Raw genomic sequence first — 24844 nt, 5'->3', positions numbered from 1 at the left:
ATACTATTTATAAATCTATATGCTATAAACTACTAGAGAGTATAAATATACATAAAAAATTTAAAATATAAAGATTAAGAGGTAAAACTTGTTCAACTATTATATGTGAATTATTAAACTCAAATTTTTGGGTTAGCTATTTTTTTTAAGAGAAAATAAGTGTTTCTACTATTATTTTTTTCACCTAGTTTTACAGAAACTTCATTATTATTATTATTATTATTATTATTATTATTAAATTTTACTGAGAAGTGAAATAAATGGAAATCTGTTTCACATTTATGAGATTTTTATTAAACTTAAATGGACAACCAAATATTATTTTAACATCTGTTTTTGTGTGTTCATTCGGACATGACAAAAAGAAAAACCATAAAGCACGCAATTCTAACATTTATGTTTCCATATTCATTTCTACTTAATTCATTTATAAATCCAATCAGTTCTCTTAACTCTCTCACCTTCTTCCCCCAACACAACTCAACAAAACCCTAATCTGCAACTCCGATTTTGCTTCTTCTCGGACAAAACCCTAGTTTTCCTCCGCTCTCCCGCATGACAACCGTGTAGCTCACTTACCCCGCTCCGAGAATGTCGCTCCACGGCAGCGACCGCCGCGACACGTCGAGCGCCGGCGGAAACGGCACCGTGGCGGCGGCGAGTCTGAGGCTGCGGCTGAACCCTAACAAGGAGCACAAGCCAGATGGCTACGAGGACCTGCAGTTGGATTTCAGCCCTAATATCTTCAGCTCCTTGGAGAGGTACCTCCCTCCAAGCATGCTGAACGTGCCTCGTGACGATAAGGCCAAGTTCATGCGCGAGATTCTGCTCAAGTATCTACCCCTTGGGGAACGCAGCAGAGTGTGTTTCTCATTTTGGCCCTGATATTTTTTTTCCACTGCTAGTTGTGTGTATTTACAAGTTGTTATTGGTTTTTACGTGTTTGTTTATTTGTTTGGGAAATGGAAGAAAATTTAGTTAAATGAGCTGATGGATTGGGATTTTTAGTGTTAGTTGCGGGAATTGTGTTACTTGTGTGTCAAGTTAGGCTACTTGCAGGAATGAGGAGTATGCTGTTAATTTATGTTAACATAACCAGGTTGAGTTTAGTTGAAGTACTTGTTACTCACAAACTAACTTACCCAAGTTCTAATTTTTTGAAGGAGGATATAATATGGAAAACCAAAATAAGTAGAACGATTTCTTAGATCAATGATTTAATTTGTCTCTAAAATGACACATTTGCCCCTCTTTCAAGTAGGTTGTGTTGGAGGAAGTGTTATCCGGGTAGGGCCAGTTGAAAACCAGACATAAGATTGGTTTGCTTTGAAAGTCAGATTTGAGCTGTAATGGCACGGTAGAATTTAGTTTGACTCAGCTGGCTTTAGAGGAAAATGGTAACATGCTGGTTCACAATAAATTGTGTGGTCATGTTTGAAAAATATACCTGCTGACATGGGGTGTGCCTCCTTGCCAGAAGTTTACTGCTATACGAAGGGATAAAACAGAGAATTGCGGGTGGATGTTCTTTCTTTTCTTAAGTGACAGTGTGCATTAGTCGTTTAGGGTGGTTTCATAAGCAACCCAGCCCACAACAGCCAATTTTCTCCATTCTTTTGGGCTCCCCTATTGGATGACTTATTTAATTGAATGACGCCTTTTTAAAGAATTGGGATTTTTTGGTGTAATATAGAATTTATAGGTTATAAAATTTTAATTCTTAATATGTACCATTTCATGCTATTTAACTAATGACTAGCGGGTTCTACTATTCACTCAATGTCTTGACCAGAGTGAGTGATCACTGGGCCGAGTCTGATAACATTGGTTAGAGTTCTGACTCAAGTATTCATAATAGAAGTGATGCTTGTTTGTCATACTCATTTGGAAACTTAAATTGCATGTAGCTGTGTTTTATAATTAACTTTTTAATTTTTTATACCAATACCTGTTTTGGGAATGTTACAATTCATAGATTAACTGTGGCATTTTCTTACTTAAATTACAACTTATGATCAGTGCTTAAACGTTGATTTCATTTTTTTAATTCAGGATTTGCTTTTTACTTTAGTTCCAACTAGGTTGGCATCCTATCTTACATCAATCATCTTCAGCATATTCAAATAACATAAAATAATGAAAAGAAGTACAAAAGAGTATAGGGATTACACCAAACCTACCCAAGGAGCAAACCCATAGAAAGGTTGAAAATACCTATTCTTAAAGAAAACATATCTGTGAAAATCTGGAATGTCATCCTCCCACTGATTACATCTTTCATTCTACCAAAGCATGCGAGCTTATCAACACAATGATTCCTTCCATATAAATATGAGAAACAGGAAATCTCATATTTTTATATTTAAGCTTCATATCATGCCATCTAGATAGAAGATGCAAAGCAACAATATGATCATTCTGAAAAGCCTGTACAACCAGCATCGAGTCACTCTACAGCCTCAAGATATCTCGACCATTATCATAGGCAATATCATCAGCATGAATAGGTCCATGATTTCAGCATGAATAGAAGATTGAACTCGAAGAAAATCAGAAAAGCAAATAAGTGTAAATTTGTTTCACGTTATTTTTAAAAAATAATTGCATATTATTTCCTGCTGTCCAAGAGAACTTTTAAAATAATAATTGATCATTTCTGAAAACATAATCTGTCTTAATCATTATTACCATACCCTTGTGTCTTTTTGTTATTTTACTTCATATTTTTTTATATGATAGTTCCTGTGTTACTTTGGCAGTCTCAAAAGCATAGAGAATACAGACAGAAGATAATAGAAAATTATCAGGTATGTAATAACCAAATATTCATTTTTTTTACTGTTTATCTGGCTGTTTTATTTTTTTGCCTGAAATTGATGTTGAACCTAAAAGAGTTATTTCAGCAGGACTTTGAGAAGAAGAGAGAATGTGTTTCTCATAAAGTAAATTCGTAAATAAAAGTAAACTATTATGGCTAAATCTAGCTATGAATCTATTTCCCGATTTAGACTACTGTTATAATGAGCAGGCCTGGAAATACACAAAATTAGAACCCGGAGCCATAGATATAAATTATGTTCAATAGTGGTGATTCATTGCTAGAAGCTGCTGTAGATATCAGTTCACAATGCTTTTGTGTCACGCCCATTGTTCTGTACTTTGCAGCTCAAACAATTGTGTCCAGTCCAGTTACTGTTGTTTACAGTCTCATGTAGGAGGGTAAAGCCCCATCTTATCCCTATTTTTTTACCTCATCCAACCCTGATTGTATTATGGTTTTGCCATTTCCATCAGAAAATTTGAAATTCACGTCTATCTCTGATCATTATTCATTTTTTAAGCAAGCTTCTGCGTGCCTTGTTCCCATGATCTCGCTTTCATTGATCTCCACTGATTATTTCTAGCCATTTTTGGCATTTTCAGTCACCCATTTGTTGCCATTGACCCTTTGCTTACTCAACCTCTACGATGAACTCGCTACCCTTTCTGCATCTTTCAGTTGCAGTAGATTGCAATTCTTTTCCCCATGTTTTACACATTTTTTTTATTATCGTGTGAATTTGAGTTTTGATATTTTTATTTATATGTATATAGTATAAATTCTGTATATTGAGTTTCTAATCCTTGGAAACACGGCCTTCCTTACCCACTGAGATGTGTTTGGGGCCAGACACCTCATGATGCAATACAGATTTGATAACATGGCCCAGAACCAAATTAAAAATTTCAATCCTCTATTTTTTTCCTACTCATAATGAGTCTGATATTTCTCATTCTTGCTGTACATGTTTTCCATTGATATAGTATATATTCTCTCCAACTTAAGGATTTCTATCAGCACCTGAATGTTCTAATTAAGACTTATCACTTTCCATGGGTTAAGAGCATCCTTGGCCCTTCCCCCGCCCTTGGTGTCATGCCACTCCTTTAAGGGAACAAAGGTGGGAGCCTGCAGTTTAACGAATTTCTAGTTATAAGTTGATTAGAACTTTCTGAGATTCTTTCAAATTTGTGCAAAAAGAAATATGATAGTAATTAAATCTCTTCTCCACTTGGGATGCTGCTGTTGAAAAGGTGCTTAACATCCATGCTAAGAAAACAATGAATGATAATCTTTAAAAGCTGTTATATTTCTGATGTGAAGTATGATAATTCATAACAATATTTCCCTTGTTTTATCTACCTCTTCCTTTCCCATGTTGTTTAGCAAATCTTAAAAAGTTTTTTAAACACAATATGTGAAGTATGATTATTCATTACAATCTTTCCCTTGTTTCTTCTACCTCCTCCTTTCTCGTATTTCTTAGCAAATCTTACAGTTTCTTAAACACAATTTGCAGCCTCTACATCGGGAGTTGTACTCTGTGAATCCTGCTACATTCTTCGTTCCCTCATTTCTGAGAGCAATTAATGATAATACTGAGCAAAGCTTTAGAAGTATAATGTCTGAGCCCTCTCCCGGCATTTTTATATTTGACATATTTCAGACCAACTTTTGTGAGTTATTGCTATCTGAGGTACCTAATCATTTAACTTTTATTACCTATGGTATAAGCAGTGTCTTATCTTTTAAATTGGAAGACTAAAAAGATGACGTTGTGTATACTTATGTTTTGTGTATGTTCAAATTTATTTGTGGTCTCCCTAGATTGAAAATTTTGAGAAGTGGGTGACTGAAACAAAGTTTCGGATCATGCGTCCCAATACAATGAATAAATATGGTGCCGTACTAGATGACTTTGGACTTGAAACAATGCTTGACAAGCTTATGGAAGGTTTTATTCGTCCTTTATCCAGAGGTAAATGAAGACTGCTTTACAATCTCATAGTGGTTTGACATTCTTTTCATTCTCGTAAGACATGTTCAGTCACTCAATTATTTGTTATGCAGTCTTATTTGCGGAAGTTGGTGGGGCAACCCTCGATTCTCATCATGGTTTTGTTGTAGAATATGGTAAAGATAGAGATGTTGACTTGGGTAAGATTTCTGATTGATGTGTTTGTTTTATTATTCCATAGGTCATGTGCATAATATATAATCAATGAACCTGCATCATGGTTTATTATACTAAGGGGTTTTGTGGTTAATAAACAAATTAGACAATTTAATACTTCTTTTGAAGCTTCAAATTCGAATAAAACTTGGATAGAGACCGTAAATGCTTTATGGTCAAAAATGTTTTGATGATGATGCATTCATATGATATGCTAGTTAATACGGCTGCATTGCTGATGTTAATATGCCTCTTGTATTTTACAATTAAGAATCTCTTGCATCTATAGGTTTCCATGTGGATGACTCAGAAGTAACCTTGAATGTTTGCTTGGGTAAGCAATTTTCTGGAGGGGAATTGTTTTTTCGGGGCATACGTTGTGAGAAACATGTAAATACTGGAACTCATTCAGAGGTTAGTCACCACGATTGAATAACATCAAGTTGTATTGGTGTTAGGAAGATTCAATCCCTGCTATTTCTTTTGTAACTGTAAGTGTTTGTTAATCTACTTTCTTTAAATTAGTAATGCCTCAATCAGCAAGAAGCCTTAACACCTTTGCCAACATTCAAGTTGACATCACCACGATGCTTGAGACCATATACATACTAAAGTGGTTATATATCTATTCTCAAGTATGTATGCTAAATACTGACATGTTTTTGGCCTAGATACAGTCATGTGCGTGAGAATAATAATTTCATTTAAAATTTTTTGGAAATTATATATTGATCCTGATGAAGTGTGGGCTTGGTTTAATTAACAACGTGAGCCCTTACAGCAATAACTTGTGAATTAAAGATAATGCTATCAATGTATGTCTTATTTCTGTTTTTAAGTGTAGTTTTAGCAGTATATATATAGCATACATAGTGAAAGGAAATCCAAATATTCTGGGTCAATTTCTGTTTCAATGAAGTTAGTTAGTGTTGTATGTTTACTATTGTAACGAGATTTATGGACCATTGCTTCTTGCTACTTCTCATGGTTGTACACTTTTCTTATGGGGTCTATTATTTGAAAGTAGGAGATCTTTGATTATTCTCATGTTCCTGGACGAGCTGTGCTTCATCGTGGTCGACATCGCCATGGTGCTAGAGCTACAACATCTGGCAATCGGGTCAACCTACTTCTGTGGTGCAGAAGGTGATTTCACTTTTTCCTTCAGCTTGTCTAATGATTGTGAGTTGTTTGCTTCATATTAAATTGCTCCTGTCTACTCACTAATTTCAGAAATCACACATTGTCTGATTTCTGTTCATTTTTTCCCTCAGTAAATTAAGTTTGAAGTTTGTACGTTGTTGTAGTTCTGTCTTCAGGGAGATGAAACGGTATCAAAAAGATTTCTCCAGCTGGTGTGGCGAGTGCAGTCGTGAGAAAAAGGAAAGGCAACGGTCAACAATTGCTGCTACCAAATTGGTAAGTCCTTATGTAATCTGAATGTTGCATGCATGTGCATTACGTTCTGGGAAGATGTTATAAGTTTTATGCAAACAGATGCAGGTTATGTTGTCTTTTTCTTTTTCCCTTTCTACCCATCTGTTTCCCCATCTTCTTTGTAACCCATTTCCATCTCATGTTTTTGGTGGCCACTTCTTCCTGAGTTGACGAGTAAGGAACTTTCAATCACAGATGCTTTTCCATGCTGCTGTGCCTGAAAGCATCATTGTTGTACCTTATTTTCTTCTCTCCTGTTCACTCCCTCAATCTGTGAACACGAATCAATCCAGATCTATTCCACCATAATCATAGCACATAATTCAAGATCACCCCACGTACACAATAAATTTCAAGGCGATCGTTAGGTTCCCTTGTTGCCACACAAAATTTTAGGGATTTTCAACATTTATACTTTCCAGTTGATCAACCCTCATTGTTTTTATTCAGGAAGGGAAACCTTTTTTTAGCCATAGCAACTTTTGTGTTTGATTGTGTTGCAGTGAGGAGGAGGGTGCGGGATGTCTTTGATGTTCGTGCTTTGCTTGTCAACGTTGTTGCTTGGTTGTTTTTTTTTTTTTTTTTGTAGAGGAGTTGTGTGCATGCTTGGAAATTACAGAGATAGAAAATAGGGGAACAAAATGAAGGAAGGACAGGGAAAGGGGAGTGCTGCGGCCTATGGCTGCTGTAACAGTGAGGTTGAGATAAACGAAAAAAAGAAAAGAAATTGGGAAAGGGAGAGGTATAATGGGAAAAGGATAACTAAATAAATAATTTATATATCTGTAAGGTTGTAAATTTCCTCTCCCCGGAGACATGATTAACCCTCGTACTATAAGCACACAAATTAACTTGACTTCTAATTTTGTGTTGTTGGAATATAACGTAGCTGAGGTTGCGGAATATAACTTTGATCTGATGATATTACAGGAGTTGTTCAGGAAGGAAGGTGAATCCACTGCATAATCTGTTTTACTGGGTGGATCATTGTAAGAGCGATTTACCTGCAATCATTTGTTAATACTAGTAAGCTATGTGATTACTGATCCAGGTGTCTGTACAAGATAGCTGCTGTACTTAGATAGTTTTCTGAGTAACCTTGAAGTTTTCCTTAGAAACTGTGCGGTTTATGGGATGCCTATTTTGTGTAGAGGAGCTGGCTGTTATGTAGGCTGGCTTAATGCTCATAGGCCATTTTTTAAATGCGTTAAACCGCAGAATCATGTCCAGAAATGTAGATTTAGACTGTAATTAGTGTATACTGAATTCTTTCTAAGATTCATTGGCTACTGTAACAACTGCATTTTCTGTTCCTTTATTTATTTATTTATTAATTTTTGGTAGAGTTGAAGGTATGGATGAATGGTAACGTTGTTCTTAGCATTTACCGTTTTTGTTTTAGCTTTAAAAAAGGTTATATATTTTTTGGAGACATTTTTTTTTTATTTAGCTTTGAAATCATGAAATCACACATTTTACTTTAAAATATAATTGTATTGCATTTTATGTAACTGTATATAACTTGCTTTTTTTTCTTCAGGATATTTATATTTTTCTTTTGCTTTAAATTTATTTTTTTAAGAATAAATAAGTTTTTAGTAGTTTTTTTCATATAAAGAAGGTTGAAACAATGAGGATTATATTTATTGTAAAGGACATGTGCAAAGTACTTTTTGATCATTCAGGAAAGCTGTACAAGTGTGCTCTATATTTATCACTCCCCTTTGGGTATAAATGAAACAAAAAAAGAAAGAAAAAAAACATGAAATTAAGATTAAAGAAAAGGGTTATGCGTTAATCAATGGTTGCTCAAAAAGAATAACTTATTGCCTTTAAAAACTAAACAAGAAATGGCCTAGGAAAAGAGGCACTGGGATTATTTGGAAGAGACAATGCATTGAAGAAATGGCTGTGATCCCACTCTCGACATCTTCTACAAGGAAACGGGACTCAAAATCAATGTTTCTAAAAACAATATATGCAATGAAATAGACATTAATCAATAGTTTTCTATGGGCATAAGAAAGGGTAGAGAACTTGTAACTAAAGAATATTGTGTGGGTCAAGGTGTTGATTCTAATATCTGAAAAACAACTTCATCTTGAATGTGATTACGAGAATGTCACATGCAAACAGGAACTTTGGATGTTGTTGCCTTATCTCGTGACAAGAATGTTTTAATAAATTTGTGGTGATTGCTTCAAATCACTACTCATTGCATAATCAGAATTTTTATTCAGCAGTGTGGTGGATTTGGAGATGGAGGAAACACAAAATCTTTGACAATGATGCATGGAATACAAAGGAAGTCATGAGAATAATATTCTCTACAAGATGATATTAGCATATAATGACGAAGGCTTCTGTTTAAATGCAGCACTTCATCACCCAAAAAGCCAGATGAAAGTGAATGCTGATGGAAGTTGTGAATATCCTTATTGTGAAATCAACCTTTGAGGTGTTATCAGATGTCATAATTCAAAGCATACCCTGAAAAGTTCTACTATGCATCAACCTTGCTAGAGATACTCATGTGTTCATAAATAAACCTTTGAATATAGCCTTAAAACATGTTACATAGAGATAAACTAAATTTGACTCACTTACCTAAACAACAGGTTGACCAATTACAATAAATTATTGTATTGGTTAATTCTAGGAAGGGTTAAATATATTTTTGATCCCTCAAGTTTCAGTGAATTTTGGAATTAGTTTCTCTTCGAAATTTTATACCAATTTAGTCATTCATCTTTAGAAATGTGTGAATTTAGTCATTCTTACCAAATTTTGTTAAGTTTATTTGATATTTTAAAAGTATTTTATGATAATATTTGAGTTAACATTGAAGTGAAAATGTGTCAAACAGTGTAAACAATTCAAATACTATCACGAAATACGCTTGAAACGTCAGATAAACTTAACAAAATTTGGTTAAAATGACTAAATTCACATAATTTTTAAAGATGAAAGACTAAATTGATCAAAATTTTTTAAGATTGACTACTTTTAAATTTCACTGAAACTTGAGGAACCAAAAACATATTTAATCTTCTAGGAATGATAAAGTAGGTTACAATCCACGGGCCAGCCTCCTAATTCGTCAAAATGAGATAAATTAGTTTAAAAATTTCAACTTATCTACTTGTTTTGATTCAGTCGGCCAAATCTATCAAATTGACTGATAAAAAAATGAGACTAGACAAGTTGACTTGCTGACCTATTTTTTTAATTAAAAATTAAAAAAATAATTTGAATATTACTTTTATATTATATTTTCTAATAATATAAATATACAAAAGTATGGTAACTTAAATTATTAGAAGTTACCAAGTAAATTTTAATTATTAATAGAGTAATTTAATATGTAAATATAATATTATTTTAATTAATTCAATTAAAACATTAATTAATCAATTAAAAACTTAAAAACTTTTAAAAAATATTTTTATAATTACATATACCTTTAATAATTATATATATATATATATATATATATATATATATATATATATATATATATATATAATTAAAAGTAAAAAAAAATGGCAAACCAATCCGCTAGCCTGTTAGTCCATCCTTTGACGAAACAGGTTATAGTTTTTAAGTTATTTTGTTGTAATGGATCTCCAATCTAATTTTAGTGGGCTAATGACAAGTCGGGTCAAAATAGGTCAAACCAACTTGTTTTGTCACTCAAAGTTAATTCTTAAGCCTTACTTTGAGACAACATTGTTTAAAGATATTTTATAAGTTTGTATTTTGTTTTTGTTGAAGAAAAAAACAAACAATAAACAAAAGTATTTGTTTTATTCATTTATCTTTTGATTAAATATATATGATTTTAATCTTCAATTGTGATGTGAAATTAGAATTCGTTTGTCTGAAACTATAATACATTATGGTTCCCAAACATTAAAAAAAATGAAGGGATATAGTTTTTTTACCCAATTACTTTAAATTTTGTTGTTGTGTGAGATGCGTTTCATGCTAGCATTTGAGTTATTTATATTGTTTGATACATTTTCGCTTCAATGTTAGTTGAGAAACATATTTGACCCATAAAAAAAATAATGTAATTGGACTAAAAGGACTGTATTCATTCATTTTTTAAATTTCAAAACTAAAATTATCCAAATTTCGGACTTAAGTGAGTTTCAATTTCGCGTCAAAGTTCAAGAACTAAAAACATATTTAACCATTTATTTTTATCTTATATATCGTTTCTATTTTACTCATTATAATTCAAACAAATATGGATGATCTCTTCTAAGCAGAAAAAAACGTCATTCTTTTATTTGATTTTAAGCAGAAAACCACTCTTTAGCACAAAATAATTAACTTAAAGAAGTCTCTGTGTGTTTCTTTCATGAAATTTAAAAGTTTGAAGGAGAAAACTTGAAACTAGTTTTTTTTTTTTCTTTCTTTAAATGTAATGAAACCCTAATTCTACATTTCCCCTTTCATCGTTACACATTACGTCCTCCTCTCTCGATAAATGTACATGACTTTTTTTTCTTATATGCTCCACTTGATTTGATAGTATTTTTAATATATATATATATATATATATATATATATATATATATATATATATATATATATATATATATATATATATATATATATCCAAAATTTAAATATTATTTATTTTTTATGAATAAGATCACTTTAATATTCATGATTAAAAATTCAATTTTCACCTTTTCTGTAAGATGTTGGTATTGTATTGGCAAGGTTCATTCAGCATTAAATTATCTTTAGTTAATAAGATAAAGGTTTTTTTTATATAATTTTTTTTTTTTTAAAAAAAGACCTTTTTAAACAAGAGAAAATAAAAATCTGGTTGAATAAAACTGGTAAGATATCGTTCAGTTTTTCAAATAGAATAGTAGCACATCTTCGAGGAGATTTTCTCTTGTTTTTAAATATTTTTCTCTTATTTATATTTTTTATAATATCTTGTTTTCTTCCGCAACTTTTTCTATCTAAGATTATCTTTCTTTAGAAAATACTTTATCACATATCATTTAGAATATCAATATTAACTATAATAAATTTACAAATCAATATCTATATCCATATCTATCTACATATTTAGATTAAGTTAAAAAATCATCTAATAAAAATCTTAAAGTTAGTTATCAAAATCACAATAAGCAACGTTAATAAACCCTGATTCCTGAGCTAATTCACTCTATCTGACAACAGTCAATAACCTACTATACCAATCATGCTGTGTTCCACTCTCAAGAAGAAATTATTAGAAGCTTCAGATTGCAATTTTGGAGAATTGTTTGAAAGTTTTCAACAACTTTATGATCTTCTGTGGTTTAACAGTTTCTTGGGCTTTCCGATTATTCCATTTGATCAAGAACTTGAGGTCATCAACCCCAACAACTCTCAACACACATTTTCTGATAATTCTTTAGACACAACGCCTTCATCAGTTAGCCACAGAATATGCAGAAAGAGGAGCGACGTAACCCTTGTTCTTGATTTGGATGGTAATTTTCCTTCATCTTTCTGTAATATACTAGGGTTTCTAACCTGTTACAATTTTTGTTTTGTCAGTATATAACTAGTTAGGTTTTAGAATTTGGATTTTCTATCAGTATTTAGTGTTGTTCCTTTTCTGAATACACATATACACAGTAATTTTGATGTTATAAAGTATGTTACACTTATACTAATAGTGTATTTTGAAAGTTTAGAAACAGTATAAAAAGTGCAGCAAGATTCTGGATTTTAGGTTTCATGGAGTTCTTCATCTGCTCACTTTTCTTCCCATTCAAATCATTTAGGTCAAATCGAGTATAGTTACAAAATAGACTTATAAAACCCGAAGTTAGGTATTTTGTTTTTTAGGATGAAAATAGAACAATTTTATTGGAAAACCAAAGAAATCTGAATGTTAAGGATTAACCTTTTCATAACAATGCATCAGAGTCTTGCAACGAAATGTCTCGAGTTGGAACGTTTTATGATATGTGATGTGATGTTTGATTGTGATGAATTCTTAAAATTTGAATTGCTCTACGCAGAAACTTTGATTCATTCTTCTACGTTTCCACGCGATGCTGACTTCACATTCACAATGATGAGTAAGGGAGAGGCCAGTACTGTATATGTTAGAAAGAGACCTTTTCTTGAAGAGTTTTTAGAAAAAGTAGCAGAGATGTTTGAAGTCGTAATTTTCACAGCTAGTAGAAGTTCATATTCTGCAACATTGCTTGATATTCTTGATCCTCATAATAAGCTTTTTGCTCGAAGATTCTACAGAGATTCATGCAAACGGGAAGATGGTCACTGCCTCAAGGATCTCACAGTTCTGGGAATTGATATGGCCAAAGTCTTCATCATTGACAACTCTCCAGGGGTATACATATTCTTTCTTTCTTTCTCTTTGTTTTTCTTTACATTTTTTCTATCCATCAAACTATATTTCTTAGTCACCAACATTTTTTCTATCTCATTTTCCTAGTAAATTCCCCAGAAAGACCATCAAATCTCACTGGATTAGATTTTTGGATTTGTAACCCTAAAAGTGTGTCAAAACCTATGAAGCCCGGACAGGGACGTAGGCACAGAACACACGAAGCGACTAAATTGAAAAATACAAGACTCAGAACACGGCATGTATATACATATTATTTTCAAACTTTCAACTAAATTGGACATTTTACTAATACATATTTTACGAGTATCAGTATTCAATATGTATCGAATACGAAACACATCCATTAATAAGGCGTGTTCGATATCAGTATCCGATATGTATCGGACACGGAACACATCCATTAATAAGGCGTGTTGGGACTTCATAGGTCAAAACTTATGGTTACAACGATTTTTCTTTACAAAAAGTGGTTATTTGTTTGTTTGAATGATTTATTTATGATGTTCTGTGGTTATGACAGGTGTTTAGACTTCATGTTAACAATGGAATTCCTATCAAAAGTTGGTATGGGGAGTGCCCAGATTATGCTCTGATTGATTTGCTGCCATTTCTGAAGAAACTGGTTGATGTGGATGATGTGAGACCCATTATTGCAGCAAAATTTTGGAAAAAATTTAATTCTGCACATTCTTCTCCTGCCCCTCTTCCCATTAGAAGAATATAGATCTTTTAAGAAACTTCACCTAATATTCATGTATGGAATTATAGTACTTATGGTTTTTGATTATTTAGATGCAGTTATTTTTAAACAATTTATTTTAAGTTTAGTGAATTTTTATACAAATATGGCTATGTATATATCATTTTGTTATAGCCAAAACAGCCTTATAATAAAAGAAGAAAATTGTACTTTAGACAACCTTTTTTGTTAGAGAGGTTTGTTGCTGTTGTCATGTATTATCTTTTCATGAGTTATGTTTACCATTTAGGTGTGGTAGGATTTGTAAAAGTGTTTGATAATTTTTAAAATATTGAATATGATTTTAAAAAACATATGACTAATTTGTATTATTGTAAAATATTTTATTGGGTATATTTGTAAACAGAAAACAATGTAATCATAATATTTTTCATGGTTTTGTGTGTATACCTATAATCTGAAGATTTTAGTATTATATACTCTTCGTATCATTTGAACTTAAAAAGAAATTTATTTGAATAGGTTAATGTGTTTTTACTCCCTCAATCTATATGCGAAAATATAATTCATTCGTCTCCAATAATTTATATAAAACTCATCTTTAATAATGCTTAAAATATTTTTCAAAATTAACTTTTAGATGCATTGTCTAACGGTTGGATTAAAAATCAGAACATTACTAACACGTGTATGACACATGTAATTAATATATATATATATATATATATATATATGTATATATATATATATATATATATATATATATATATATACTAGTGCAAACACAGGCACTGTCTGTACGCATTTTTTTGAATTATATTAATAGTTGATGATATTTTAATGTTATTTGATGATATTTTAATAGTTGATGAAATATAGACACAAAAAAAAAATCTCATTTTATATATATATACATATATATATATATATATATATATATATATATATATATATTCTTATTTCTGTTTTTATATTTTTTCTTTTATCTTTTTCTTTCTTCTCTTCTTCTTCGTCTTGACTCTACACCTCCGTTCATGGCCCAACCCTAACCTCCCTTCTGCAACCAACCGCCGACGCTGTTACCAAAAAGCACGCAACTTTTTTACGGTTTAATTACTCAATCTTCTTTCCATTCATTTGAAGATTAAAGGTGATATTATAATCTTCATATCATTTGAATAAAAATGTTATTTGAATACTAATTAAAATAGTATTGAACTTTTTTTTTTTTTAATTTGGGTTATTTGACATTTAAAATTTTAGAAGAAATCTATTTGATATAATCAAGATTTTATATATATATATATATATATATATATATATATATATATATATATATATATATATATATATATATATATAATATAGAAACAAGAGAAAGTAAAAATCTGCTTGAATAAGACAGGAAAGATATCATTCAGCTATTCAAAGAAAATAATAACACACACGTTTAAAGAGAGATTTTTATTTAAAAGAAAAATAAAGATTATCTTCACGAATCAATATTGACTATATAAAAAATTCACAAATCAATATCTCTATCTATCTATATCTAAATTCAATTAAAAGATCATCTAAATAAAACTTTAGAGTTAGTTATCAAATAAATTTGGAAGATGTTTAACAAAAAAATTTGACAAAGACAAATTACCTTTTTTAAGTAAAAAAAATATTATAATTATTACTTTATTTTGATTAAAAATAAAAAGTTAATCTATTTAATTCTATTTATAGAAACTTTGTCCAAAGTTTGTTAAAAAGTTTGTGAAAAGATAATTTTCCAATAAATTTAGCAATAGAGCATATCTCAAATTCAATAAAGCATAAGTACTGAGATAATAAACCCTATCTGACAACAGTCAAACCTAGGATTACTAAATATGATGTTTTCCTCTCTCAAGAAAAAATTATTAGGAGCTGCACTTTCCAATTTCGGAGATTCGTTTGAAAGGTTTCAACATTATCAAAAGGTGTTTTCCTCTCTCAAGGAAAAATTATTAGGTCTGTGGATTAACAGTTTCTTGGGCCACCAGGTCATCCATATACTCAAGAACTTCAGTTCATCAGTTAGCCACAAAATAATCAAAAAGAAGAAGAATGTAACCATTGCTCTTGATTTGGATGGTAATTTTTCTTTGTCTTTTTGTAAACTCTTAGGGTTTCTCATCTGTTACAATTCTTGTTTTTTCATTATTGATCAAGTATTCATTATTTTTGAATTAGTGTCATTCTTAAAGTTTATACTGTTCTACGCAGAAACTTTGGTTCATTCTTCTCCGTTTCCACGCGATTCTGACTTCTCGTTCACAATGATCAGTGATGGAGAGTCCAGAACTGTATATGTTAGAAAGAGACCTTTTCTTGAAGAGTTTTTAGAAAAAGTATCAGAGATGTTTGAAGTCGTAATTTTCACAGCTAGTACAAGCTCATATTCTGCAAAATTGCTTGATGTTCTTGATCCTCATAAGAAGCTTTTTGCCCGAAGATTCTACAGAGATTCATGCAAATGGGAAGATGGTCACTGCCTCAAGGATCTCACAGTTCTGGGAATTGATATGGCCAAAGTCTTCATCATTGACAACTCTCCAGAGGTATATATATATTACTTCTTTGTTCTTTAATGTTCTGATGCACCTTTTTTCTATTCATTTCTTTCTATTCCATGAAACTGTATATTTCTTAGTAAATAACAATGGTTTATGATGCTGAAACTTGAAACTTGTGTTTATGACAGGTATTTAGACTTCATGTTAACAATGGAATTCCTATTAAAACTTGGCACTGGGATCATACAGATCATGCTCTAATTGATTTGCTGCAATTTCTGGAGAAACTGGGTGATGTGGATGATGTTAGACCCATTATAGCAGCACAATTTGGGGCAAGAAGAATTAATTATGCACATTCTTCCTCTCCTATTCAAATTAGAAGAAATAGATCCTTTTAAGAAACTTCACCTAATATTCATGTATGGACTTATACTAGTTAGGATTTTGGTTATTTAGATGCAGTTATTTTTACACAATTGTTTTTATTTTGGTGTTTTTTTATACAAATACCTATATGTAAATGTATGATTCTGTTATAGCCAAAATAGAAGAAAGTTGTACTTTACAATTTGCCTTTTGTTAAAAGGTTTTGGTTGTTGTTTACTTTCTTGAGTTATGTTTAACATTTAGATTATTATATTATTATGTTTTTTGTTTTACAAGAGTGGTAGGATTTGTACAAAAGAAAAGAATGGTGATTTTCAATAAGTAATAGTTTTAAAATATTGAATATGATTTTAATAAACATACGAGTAGTTTGTATTATTGTAAAATATTTTATTAGATATATTTGTAAACATAAAACATTGTATTTATAATATTTTCATACTTTTGTGTGTAATACTACATAATTTTTTATGTTTTATGAGATTTTGTTTTGTTTGTTATAAAATTTTATTAAAAAAAGGTTGTATTTTTTTTAAAAATAATAAATTATTTTTCATAAAAAATTTATAAGCATCTTTTACGAAAAAACTTTTAGAATAAAATCGGGCATCATCTGAAATAAAAAGGAGATGAATTTGAATTATAATTTTTACAATTATCTTAAGTACTCAATTCTTTGTTCCATTCATTTGAAATTTAAGGTAATACTATAATCTTCTGAATAAAATGTTATTTGAATACTAATTAAGTATTGATTTTTATTTTTTAATTTTATGTTGTTTGAAATTTAAAATTCTAAAATATTTGATATGATAAAAAGTTATATAAACGTAAGTAATATATATATATATATATATATATATATATATATATATATATATATATATATATATATATATATATATATATATATATATTATTGAGAGATGTGTATATATAAGGCATCTTAAAAGAATGTATCTAAGAATGAAATACGTATTATACTTTTTTTACGTATAATTTTAATTATTTTAAATTTAAACACATTGCTGTTTTAAAATTATAATTCGAAAATTGTATGGTTTTCATAATAGTTTAAATTAATTTCTAAGTCCAATTAAATTATTTAAATTCAGTTACGAATTTCAATGCAAAAATTATAATCATTAAAAATAAATTCAATTACGGATTGTATCTTCATCTCATAATTATAATAAAATAAATAAATTCAATTATGAACACATTTCAACCTCCAAAATAATACTATTCACATCTCTTAAACAAAACATATTCATATGTTTAATAGTTTTATCTTATTTTTCTTTTTTTTTTCCAATTTTAGTCAATATAAAACCGTTAAATCACAACACAATTAATCACTCTCTTAACGTTGTACCCCAATTAATTTTACCGTTATATGATCCCACTCTGAACGTTAGCAGAAGAAACTAAATTCATTAATTTTTAATAAAATCAAGATTAAATTTAAAAATCAACAAATATAGAGACGAAAAATTACTATACCTAAAATATATTATTGATATTTGATAACATTTGTTTTTCATTTCTTTTAATTAATATTCTTGAAATATTTCGACATGTGCAACTCACTGTCGGTTCATTATTGTAGTCTTCTTCCACTATTAAACTATTTCAATTTTTTATTCTTTTTTATTCTTTCCATGTGCTCCCCTTTAATTAATTTATTATTATATTTAACTTGTTTTTTTTTCTCATTTAATAAAGCATAATGTTCTTTAACACCAACATTCACCCTGCTATCTTTTAATAATAATTCTCTCACATGTTTTTTTTACTACCCCTCATATTATAAAGTACAATAACGTGGGTGTTGGTGGAAATATTATACATGACTTGGTAAAAAGAAAAACAAAAACTTTATAAACCATCATTGTTCTTTTTAATCTTAAAACTAAAAACTAATGTTGAGTTGACTTTGCTATTAATGCAGTATTATGACATCATTTTCTTAAAACAAATGACTATCGTTAAGTGTTTAACATAGTTTTTTAGTACTTTGAAAATTATCTAAAACTATAATTTGTATGTATATTCTATTCAAGGACTTTCTATTGATAATTTTAATTTTTAGCAATTATTTTTTATTTCAAACAATATGATATAATATAATTCCTAAAAATAAAAAATACAGTGTTAAACAAATAAAGATGAAATGAATAATAAAACTTAAAAAAATTGAGTTGATGATGAGAGAAGAAAGAGTGGATGGTTGCATATCGCTGTACTTTAGAAATATACAAATTGTGTCACACTCAACACTTCAAATCTCCAGTTGTTAAGATTCTTCCTTCCACTGTCCAAATCATTACTTTCAAAAATAAAATAAAAAAATAGTAAATTGTCTCTGAAATTAGGTAGAATTTTAGAAAAATATTTGTTTAATTGGTTATGATATTTATGTTAACTTTTTAGTAAATGATATTAAAAAATCTTGACCTAAGATACCTAATAAACAATTAAAAAGAACTTGTTTTTTCACTGAAAATCATACATGAGTGTATTGAGAAAGTTATACAAAGTATACTTTTATGCAATTTGGTTTTTTTACATTTTTTAATTGGTATCTCAAAAGTGCTCCTTACTGTTTAGAAACTCATCTGTCTTTTTTCAGTAGTTATAAACTAATTATTCTTATTTATGTATAGAAATACTGTAACAAACATCTTTAGAAAAAAGTTAAAAGAATGTTGTTTTAAGATGAAAGATGTATTTAGCAGTATTCTTTTAAAAAAATTAGTCTTTTTTATTGTAATGCTGAAAATTTTATTCTGTTCTAATTATTTTTATAACTTTTAATAATTGATTAATCTGGGTATTTTATTTGTAAAGAAAATAGTAATAAAAGAGACCTTCCAAGAAGAAGAAGAATCTTCATCATCTGAGTCCATTCACACACATGTGCAGTGGGTCAATAACCAAAACTCAATACACATAACAAACATACACAACACTTCATTTTTTTTTTTTTCATTCTCTAACAGCAACAACAAAAGAACATAGAAAAACACAGAACTCACATAGAAAGAAGATGCACGCGAAAACAGACTCCGAGGTAACAAGCCTCGCCGCGTCTTCCCCCACGCGCTCCCCTCCTCGCCGCCCTCTCTACTACGTCCAGAGTCCGTCCCGGGACTCCCACGACGGCGAGAAGACCGCCACGACGTCGTTTCATTCCACCCCTGTTCTAAGCCCCGTTGCCTCCCCTCCCCACTCGCGCCACTCCTCCTCCACGCGCTTCTCCAAGAAGGATCACAGCCACAGTCTCAAGCCCTGGAAGCAAATCGATGTCATTGAAGAGGAAGGCCTTCTCCAAGGTGATGATCACCGCAATGGGCTCCCTCGTCGCTGCTACTTTCTCGCCTTTGTTGTTGGGTTCCTGCTTCTCTTCTCCCTCTTCTCGCTCATCCTCTGGGGCGCTAGTAGACCCATGAAGCCCAAGATCTCCGTCAAGGTCTATTTCCGTTCTGTTTTTGCTTCTGTGTTTTTGGTTTTGATCCTTGGCTTGATTGGGTTTGAGTTTTCAGCTTGGAGTCTGAGATGGGTCGTGGTCAAGTTTTCATTTTTAGAGAGGAATATGAACTGGGACTTTAATGGTTTTGCAATTTTACTACGAAATATGAAGAGGATCCTGGTCAATTTCGCGTTTTTAGGATGAAATATGAACTGGGTCGTCCCAGTTTTTGAATTTTCGAACGAAATCTTAGCTGGGTCTGGATAATTTTTAAATTTTAGAATGAAATCTGGAGCGGATCAATCTTTTAATTTTACAATGAAACACGAACTGGATCTTGGTACGTAGTAATCTTATAATGATTTATACGAGCTTGTTCTTGGTCAGTTTTGAAGTTCGGGACGAAATCTGAAGTGGGCATTGGTCAATTGTTCAGTCTTAGAAAGAAACACGAACTGTGTGTCGATCAATTTCGCGTGTTTAAAGCGAAATCGAAAGTGGGCCAAGTTCTACTTCGATATGTCATTTTTGGAGTGAAAAGTGAAGTAGGTGTTGATTAATTTGATGTTATTATGATGAGATCTGAAATGGGTCTATTTCTATTTTTTGGGCATTTTGCAGAGCATAAAGTTTGATGATCTAAGGGTACAAGCCGGTTCAGATGCAACTGGTGTGACCACCGATATGATCACGATGAATTCCACTTTGAAATTCACATACCGAAACACAGGCACGTTTTTCGGGGTCCATGTCACAGCCACACCCGTGGAACTCTACTATTCCGACATCGTAATTGCTTCAGGCGATGTAAGATTCATGAAAACCAAACACCACAACAACACAGAGAATGTCTGGTGTTTCTGTTTTTCTAACGTTGGGCTGGTTTTTGTTGTTGTAGATGAAGAAGTTTTATCAATCTAGGAAGAGCCAAAGGTTGGTGAGTGTAGCAGTGATGGGTAACAAGATCCCTCTGTATGGAAGTGGTGCAAGCCTAAGTAGCACAACGGGTATGCCCACAGTGCCTGTGCCATTGAACCTAAAATTTGTGCTACGATCGAGGGCTTATGTGCTTGGGAAATTGGTGAAGCCTAAGTATTACAAAACCATTCAATGTTCCATCACTTTGGATCCCAAAAAGCTCACTTCTCCGGTTTCTCTCAAAAAATCTTGCACATATGATTGATACATGTACATGTGATAGAGAAAAAAAAAATGAAAGTTAGAACATTACTCTATTATTAATGATTCTTTTGATGTTTGGGAAGAAATGGGGGTTATACAGCTAAGATAAGGACGCGTTTTTGGGAGTATTTGGCTGCCTCAAATTGCGGAAAGACAAAGACATAATGTTTTATGATGTTGGGTTGGGTGGAGAAATGTAACATTGTGGATTTGTGATTGGTCACTTCAAGAAGACTTTTTTATTTTTATTTTTTTGTGTTGATTATTTGTCTGATTTTAATCTATTAATTGTAAAAGTGACAGGTAATTTGAATTCATTCAATCTCATTGTTGTAATTGCATCTTTGTCCTTGTAATTATGGTGTAATTATAGCCATAAAAGTTTGGGTTTTTGAGAGTTGTTTTTTTTTTTTTGAGTTAGGTGAGTTTTATGATGGTGGAGTCATCATGGGATAGTGCATCACTAGGATCAGTTCAATGGATCTTTCAATTCATCATGATTCAAGAAGAGGATTATTTTACATCCTTTTTGCAAAATATTTTGTTACTTACTTTCATACTTATCAATAAAAAAAAATATCGAGTATATTTTATGTTTCTAAAACATTAAATTTACTTATACCTTTTTATTCTAATCAAAATTACAATTTCTATACTTTTTTATTTATCTTAGTCTCTCTCTTTTTTTTTTTTAAATCTGTGATTTTGGTCTAATATTTTAAACAATACAATATATTAAATTTACTATGGTTATTATGTATAGTTATGATAAAATGTATAAAATTTAAATAAAACTATATGTTATAATATTTCTTTAATTAATGGATTTACTATAAATGTTATACAAAATGTTCTTTAGTAAACAAACGTGTTCTTTATACAAAATGAAGTTGGAATAATTTGAAAAACAATACAAACTCGTATAAAAGATATATTAAATTTAGTTTGTATTATGCTACATATAGATTTCTCTTTTTTTGTGGTCATTTTTAACCTCTTGAGTGTTGAGGTTTTGATAATAAAAAAAATTAATTAGTAATTACTCTTGATTAGAGCTAGAGATACTGCAAAATACGTACTTTTTTCTTTAATTTATACTGTTTAAGAAGAAGGAGAAAGTAAAATGTAATGTAAGTGGGTTGAAGAATCCTAGATTGGTGTGAAAGTGAAAGGTTTGTTGGAAAGATGGTTGGTCCATGCATGTGTCTTCTTGATCACAAAGAGAGAGATTGTGTTTGCTCCCCAATCTATGAAACATCAATCTCTTCATTACTCTTCCTTATCAACTTTGCCTATTCTTTTTTACTCTTTCAAGCACATAGATTCAATTCTTTGCTACCTAAACTAAATCACCTTTACCTATTATATTTTACTCTTTCAAGCCCATAGATTGAATTGTTTACTAATTAAATTAAATCTACAAATATAACAAGAAAAAAAAAGTAAGAATTTATTATAAAAAATAATAGTTGATTTGACTATTGTTATCACATTAAAGTCCCTGATTTATTATGATAGAATAATTGGAAGCTCACCATCTAATATTCATTAATTCCTGATTTTTTTATTGTGTATTTGAAAAATATAACTAAAATAAAAAATTTAAGAATTAATGAATCTACATCCTCCTTAATGATGACCTTTCTAATTCATTTTATGAGTGCATATATATATTCATAAAAAAAAAAGTTAAATGTGTTTGTAGTTTTTATATTTAGAAATAAATTATAATTTGTATTTGTCTTAAACTTTAATATACAGCGGTGTTCAAATTTTAAAAAATAAATTAATATAATTCTCTTTATCCAATGTTATATATTTTGTGTTTTAAATGTATGAGTTACTTAATATTATTATTTTAATATTAAAAAGTTTTAGTATAAATAAAATTAGTATAAGCAAAATTCATTATTTTAAAACACATTATATCTCTATAAATTATTTTTCCAGAGTTCTCTAACTTCTCTCTAAGGATTATCCTCCTTTGTTGTTCACCTGAGTGAAGATTTGAGACCATACGGGTGATTATTGTGGCAAGCTCTTCAAATTGAACTGGTTAGTTTCTTTGTTCACGTAATTTAAGTTTTAACCTTTTTTTTGTCTCCTTTTGTTTTATTGCATGTGAGATTTTTTTGCTTGCATGTGAGGTTTTTATCTTCTATATGAGTCTTTGTTGATCAATGATCATAATGATATGTCATGATCGTTCTTGTGATATTTCTATGTGTAGATAAAACATCATGAGAAATTAGAGATGTTTTTGTGGTATTAGAGTTATTTGGGTATGTGGAGTCACTTTGTTAGGTAAGGGAAGCTATGTTTGTTTTGAATTGATCATCTTGGTAGTTAATTGTAATATTTTGTGTTAAATTGATGAATTGTATGTTGAACTATTTGATATTTGATTTGTGTTTGATCTTGATTTGGAGAAAAGTTTGAATTTGGGTTTTGAGTGATTGGGTATGAACTTTGAGTTCATTAATACTATTTGGAATCAAAAACACACAAAGAAAAGGTGCCCAATTATAGTCAATTACACAACATCATTTTTCCGCCAAATTGTTGTTTCTGATACACCGTCAGGCACCGTTACTGTGGTGTCGGCTGCTAGGCCATTGACTTGATATCGTCGGGCGCCACTTTTGGACCGTAAGGCGCTAGAAGTCAGTTGGTGCCAGGGGTCGGGGGTCGGGCATCGGGCACCACTTTTCCAACACTGGGTGCCACCCTATTTTTCTAGTTTGCGTCCTCTTGGTAAAATTAAGATTTAAGCTTCATTAACTGTCATATCAAACTGAAATTTTGACAACTGATTCTAGACACGTAATTATTTACTTTGGGATTTTTGTTTTGAAGCTTGTGGTTATAGAGATGGTTTTGCACCATTTTTGTGTACTTTATGCATAACGTTAATTGCCTTGTTTTTCATGTTTCTCCTATTTAATTGTTTTAAATGTTTTGTGATTGATGCTAAGCATGCTTTATGACTTTTACTATTATAACTTAAGGTGAAAATGTTATTGTAGGTATATAAGATGATGATTGGTATGAAATGTTGTGTGAACATGTGAAGTTATGATGTTGAAGAAATTTCAAGGAGAATTTCCTGGTGGTAATGGTTGTGGTGTTAGTATATGCCTTGATATGGGATAATGGTTAGGGAAGAGATATACTGAACTCTAATAATCATTCATATTCAAGTTGAGTATAATGGATTATGTGATGAGAGTAGAGAAGATCCTAGTCTTGGGACGTATTGGACCCTAGGCATGAATGAGATTAATCATGTATGTGGTTGAGTGATGACACCTTATGGCTAGTCTATGCAGAGTTTAGCAACCATCACAAGTGCACACCCCGTATATCAAAGACATGCATTTAGATAATTGAGTTTAGTGTCAACTACTTGTGTGATTATAGACATAGATATGTTTTATACCATGTTTATGGGGTTTTGACATGATTTAAATATATGTATGAATAATTCTTTTGTACACTAGCTTACCCTCTTTTGTGTTTTGTATTGTTCGTCTTTTTCTTTTACGATTCTCACCTATTTGGTAGGAGCAGATGAAGTTGCATGTTTAGAGACACATTTTGAGGATGAAGGACCATCAATTAGGATAGTAGAAGATTTTGGGAAGTTGTAATAAATGGTTAGTCACTCTTGTAAAGTTGTATTAATATATTTTATACATTGGATTACATATTTTGAATATTATAATT

General features: G+C 30.7%; 2 protein-coding genes across 6 annotated transcripts; both read left to right on the top strand.

Moving 5' to 3' along the window:
* Window positions 1–370: 370 nt before the first annotated feature.
* LOC114181985 (uncharacterized PKHD-type hydroxylase At1g22950) lies at window positions 371–7776 on the top strand. 5 transcript variants are annotated; one of them, XR_003603992.1, is made up of 9 exons: window positions 371–861; window positions 2760–2807; window positions 4341–4517; window positions 4649–4799; window positions 4892–4978; window positions 5284–5408; window positions 6022–6176; window positions 6302–6413; window positions 7362–7707. XR_003603992.1 is itself a non-coding variant. In XM_028068720.1 (9 exons), exons 1-9 carry the CDS (start codon window positions 592–594, stop codon window positions 7395–7397), a joined length of 1113 nt encoding a protein of 370 aa, XP_027924521.1. In that variant the 5' UTR covers window positions 371–591; the 3' UTR covers window positions 7398–7774. The 5 variants fall into 5 exon arrangements, 4 of the variants coding, with proteins under 4 accessions (XP_027924521.1, XP_027924523.1, XP_027924522.1 ...); XM_028068720.1 differs by having other exon boundaries at window positions 6022–6140; window positions 6314–6413; window positions 7362–7774; XM_028068719.1 differs by having other exon boundaries at window positions 378–861; window positions 6022–6140; window positions 7362–7776.
* An 11614-nt stretch (window positions 7777–19390) lies between these two features.
* On the top strand, window positions 19391–21510 carry LOC114182690. Its single transcript, XM_028069605.1, has 3 exons — window positions 19391–19936; window positions 20558–20743; window positions 20835–21510. Exons 1-3 carry the CDS (start codon window positions 19514–19516, stop codon window positions 21117–21119), a joined length of 894 nt encoding a protein of 297 aa, XP_027925406.1. The 5' UTR covers window positions 19391–19513; the 3' UTR covers window positions 21120–21510.
* Window positions 21511–24844: the final 3334 nt, after the last annotated feature.

The sequence above is a fragment of the Vigna unguiculata genome, chromosome 4, assembly GCF_004118075.2.
Source record: "Vigna unguiculata cultivar IT97K-499-35 chromosome 4, ASM411807v1, whole genome shotgun sequence".
NCBI lineage: Eukaryota > Viridiplantae > Streptophyta > Magnoliopsida > Fabales > Fabaceae > Vigna > Vigna unguiculata.
This window is presented reverse-complemented; position numbering and strand designations above follow the sequence as displayed.